General features: G+C 35.7%; 1 protein-coding gene across 1 annotated transcript; it reads right to left on the minus strand.

Annotated features, from left to right (window-relative positions):
* Window positions 1-1,047: 1,047 nt before the first annotated feature.
* On the minus strand, window positions 1,048-4,317 carry LOC149560597 (disease resistance RPP13-like protein 4). Its single transcript, XM_089824741.1, has one exon. The coding sequence runs from the start codon at window positions 3,923-3,925 to the stop codon at window positions 1,190-1,192; it is 2,736 nt and encodes a 911-aa protein (XP_089680867.1). The 5' UTR covers window positions 3,926-4,317; the 3' UTR covers window positions 1,048-1,189.
* Window positions 4,318-5,164: the final 847 nt, after the last annotated feature.

A 5,164-nucleotide genomic window follows, 5' to 3' on the forward strand; every position in this document is an offset into this window, starting at 1 on the left:
ATAAGAAAGATCCTTGTTAAAAAACCCTTTGCCAAACACATTTTAAACTAATTTTTTCTTTATAAACATTAATTTAAACAAGTTCTTATAGTTTCTTATAGGATTACCATATGATTCCTTTTTGATAAAACAATTCTCAATATTAAAATATTGGCCAAATATTTATCTATAAATTCCTTCTTCCAAGTTGAAAATTTAAGGAATTCTAGATGTATATTTAAAGATCAATTTTTCATAGGATCTAGCCTCTATGATTGAAAATAGGAATGAAAATAAGAATTACATAATATGTGAATAATTTAAAAAACATAGAAGGGTATTCTATATAGACTTCATTATTAAAAAGAAACTTATAAAGGTCTTCACTTCAACTTTTACAATCATTTATTCTCATACATGTCAATTTATTAAATATTAAACACAAATAATATAATGTTAAATGTGTATAGTATAATTATTCGAAAGCCTAGTATTTTTTCATAGTTACAATAAAATATATTTTATAATAATCAGATAACATTGTGCCCTTATATATGAAAACTAAAATGCAACCAACACATAGTAAAGCTGAATCTAGAAAATAACTCAAAAAAAAAAAATAGTGAAGAAATTCATATTAGAATTTAAAATACATTACAAAGTTATATTTTTCAAATAAAAATTTAATCATAAATAAATAAATAAAACAATTCTTTAATAAGTATAATAAATTCTAAGTAAACACAAAATATTTTCAAATAACATTTAAACAAATTATTTTGAAATAAAGTAATATAAATTGAATTAGATAAAAGAACTTGTCAATGATATTTTATATTTTCCATACATATATTAAAATATTTATACTAATTAAATTGACAAAAATAATTTATATATTATATTGATTAATTGTAAAATGCAATAAATGATATATATTATGTTAATTAATTTTTGAAAGCAATAAATGATTTATGTATATATATATTTTTAAAGTATTATACATTTATTTTTGAATTTTAAACTTTATAACAATTTTATAAATATGTTTTATTTTAAAAAACATATATATAATAATAAAATTATCATCTATCTTATTAAAAAAGTTAAAAGATATACATGTAATATTTCACTATTTTCCCAATCTCACTATATAGAAACAATTTCACACTTTGACTATTTAACATTCTAGCCTACAAATCAATTACTAGTCCTACGCAATAATTTTGACGTTTGGATTTTTGGATTTCATTTTCATCCATAATTCTCCGCCTTCTTTAAACTCATTTGCCAATCCTGTATAGTAAAAGTGACACTCTTTCAGACTTGACAAGAGCTCCAACCCACGTGGAATTTTAGTCAAACTGGGACTCTGTGTTACTCGTAGTATCTCAAGTCGTGGCATTGCTCCATCTTGTACTTCTGGCAACTCCTCTAACACTGAAAAACAGCCAATTTGGAAATAACGTAACTGAGGGAATCCCCCAGGCTTACCGAACACTTCTGGCAACGCCTTGCAATAATCATTAATACCCAATTCCAACTTTATTAAGTTGGGCATCATCTCTAGTGCTGGATATTCAGCACAATGACAAATCCATAACTTCAACTGCATCAGATTTGAGAAGCCACAGATCCAATTTGGCACTGCAAAGCTACATAAAAAAAGGTATTCAAGATCCTTCATAGCTAACATTTTCTCCGATAGAGGTGGAAGATTACCTTCATCAGAAGAACAATTGTTGCCTATTGTCAAATTACGCATCTTCACCAACGTGGCGAGGATCCCATCTTCAATACTCTTCAATTCAGCCTCGTGCTCGATATTTAACAACACTTCACGGAGGTTGACCAAATTCGCAAAATGGTCCAACTTTAAGAAGTCACTCTCTCCCACAGATAGATTGTTATTCTCATCTAATTTCAGTACCTGTAAAGACACAAGCCTACATATTCCATGCGGCATTCGTCCTTGAAATGTGTTCCAAATGTGTGGACGTATATCCAGATGTTCCAGGCAAGTAAGTTCACCAATCCACTCAGGGAACTGTTGTAGACTGCTGCAATCAGAAATGTCGAGGAAGCGAAGGCTCTTATTACTCCTTACACATTCTGGTACCTCTGTAATCTCTGTCCCCCTTAAATTCAAAACGCTAAGGAGCTTTAAATTTCCAACACAATCTGGCAATGATGAGATTTCAGTGCCGCTCAAGTCAAGTACGCGCAGTACTCTGGCACCGTTTAGCAAGATTGCTGGAACATTTTGAATGCTCCCATTTTCTGAAAATGAGAGAGTGCGAAGACATGACGCAGAATATACCTTGTTTTTTGTCATGGCATCTATGCCACCATCGCCTATGCTTCTCTTGCCCATTAAAATTCTGCGATACCTCCTACCCGTTTGCACAGTGAGGCCTTTCTTGAAATCTTCCTCCACGCTAAATGCAAATTGACTTTCTCTTGCTATGCTGATGGCTAAATCAAGTAATAAATCGTGAATTTTGAACATTCTATCATCCAGTTCATACATGTCGCCTACTCTCTCAACCAGACATAGACTTTGAAGATCGCGTACATAATTCCATCCAATATCTAGCTGGTCCTCTCCATGAGGAACATAGCCTTCTGCTATCCACAGGTTTATGAGATATTGGTACTCTATTTCCGCGTCTTCGGGAAAGAAAGAAAGATACACAAAACAGGGCTTCAGATGAGCAGGGAGAGAATCATAACTCAGCTTGAGAATTTGCATAATAGGATCCTCGGTAGAAGATGCTTCTCTTAGCTGCTGCAATTTCAATTCCCAGACTCTTGACAATCTCTTACCCGCCAGAGACGCGGCCACTGTTTTGACAGCCAAGGGCAATCTCCCACATTCCCCTTCAACTTGACGAGCAATCCCTTCAAGATGATGAGGCGGTTGATTTCCCTGAAAGGCAAAAGCACAGAACAGATTCCAGCTCTCTTCTCCAGACAAGGGCTGCAGGTCATAAACAAGAGCATTCATGGTGCTGCTCACATGTCTGCTTCTTGTCGTGACCACAATCTTGCTGTGGCGGTTATTCCCCCTTGGAATGCCAAGTGCGAGGACCAAGTTCTCTTGCTGGTTTGCCCTCCACACATCATCCAACACAATGAGGAACCTTGTGCTTTCCAAAAGGCCATGAATGAGCTCTGCCGCCTTCACCTCATCCACCCTCTCTTCAACAACCTCTTTCAAATCCAGTTCCATGGCCAGAGCAGCCTGCAACTTCTTCAGGGAGTAACTCTGAGAAATAGCCAGCCATATTGACTTATCAAACTTATCCTTTATTCTGCTGAAAACATTTTGCATCAGAAAAGTCTTCCCAACGCCGCCCATACCAACAATGGCAATGACAGGAGCGGCGGGGTCATTCAGCAGGTGGAGGACTTCTTCAACCTTGGACTCAATAGCCACTGGATGAGACTCCCTCTCAATTGTATTTAAACCCCTCAGATTTACAGTCTGCGCTGTACTTGTAGAGGGTTGGTCTGAATGAGTCACATCCCCAACAAGCTTCATCTCCTTTCCATCTTTCATTATGGACCTCAATCTATCTTTCACATCCTTAATACGGCGTGCCATTTTATAGCGAAACACTAATTGAGAATAGCTAAAAGCACATACACAGGAGGATTGGGAGTTCTCATTATCATCCGTACCTTTGAATTGAAGAGCATATTCGTCCACTATGTCCTCTGCATCCATGGCGATCTCTGCAACATCCAACAGCCAGCTTCTCACCGACGAACTGTGTGCACTCTGGGCATCTGCATCTCTGAGATAACCTCTTATTTTTGCAAGCTTATTGCTCAGCCATTCAAAGTCACTTCTGAAGTTACAGACAAGTGAAACCTGCGTGCTTATCTCATCTAGCAACATCCCACCAAGCTTCTCAAGAACAACATCAACCACAACGGATGCCATAATTGGTTTTGTAAACAACAACCGAGAAACTGAAGCACTCTCAAATACTATGGCGGACTACACAGATAAGACTTGAAGAACAATCAAAGGCTATTACCAACTCTGAAAGTTTGACCAATAATCAGATTAAACTTGGACTCTAAGAAGATATTACTATGGAGTATGGACTAGAAAGAAATAAGTCGGCGTTTCTAACAATTTAGAAGCAGTCTCAGATATTCCTACAGATTACACAGATATGACTCGATGAACTCTCAAACACTGCTATGAAGTCTTACAATTTGATGACTCTTTAACACAGATAGTTTTATGTCGCCCAAACACTAAACTGCAATGAATGTGAATACAGCAGGTCAAGAAACAAATTTATAAGAAAGCAGATTGGAAGGATTCCCAGGTTTCCAAGGGCAGAAGTTATTCAATCACCTACGTTTAATTATTCTGTTCTTCACCTTTCCCTTGCCTTGAAGATGGTAGGGACAAAGTTACTGAAATCACTTTCGCTTTATTATTGTCGATTTTATTTTCTCTTTGGTTTTGACGGTGAGGGTAATAATTCTATAGACCCATTCGGTGCTTTTTTAATTCTGTTATGGAGAGAGGGGAATTAAATAACGAAGCATTTGAGGAAATGAATAGCAAAGTAAGTTATTCCTCTTTATTCTTTTATAAACTTCACATCTTCTTAAAAGTTATTCTTACGCTTGTGGCTCCATCAATTTCATTTGTTCACATTTCGCTCTTATTCTTATGCTTGCTTTCTTTTTGGCTCCGTTTGGTTGCTGGAAGATGAGGGCCAAAATCGGGTTATCAGAGGCAAAACCAGGTTTTGCAAAAAAACTTTGGTGTTTGGTTGGTTAAAATTATAACCTGGTTTTCAATTTCATCTTCCAATTTTGGTCAAAAATTGGAAGAAGTTTCTTCCAACAAAAAGGTGGAATTGGAAATTAAAACCAGGTTTTGAAATTTATGACAGTTTTTTTAATAATATTGTGGGGTCCACAGTATATTCATCTTCCGTGTCAACCAAACGGACCATTGGCTTTCCAAACCACAAAACCAGGTTTTCGAAAACCTGGTTATAAGATAACCTGGTTATGTCAAAAAATCATCTTCCCCAACCAAACGGGGCCTTTAGGAAATGAATAATTATAGTCTTTCTTCGCATTTTGACAATTTAATATTTGTTTTTTTTTTTTTCCATTTATTTGTTTAATAATCTCTTGCAATTGATGACTC

Source organism: Cupressus sempervirens, chromosome 4 (assembly GCF_028749045.1).
Source record: "Cupressus sempervirens isolate cs-2001-9-10 chromosome 4, ASM2874904v1, whole genome shotgun sequence".
Lineage (NCBI taxonomy): Eukaryota > Viridiplantae > Streptophyta > Pinopsida > Cupressales > Cupressaceae > Cupressus > Cupressus sempervirens.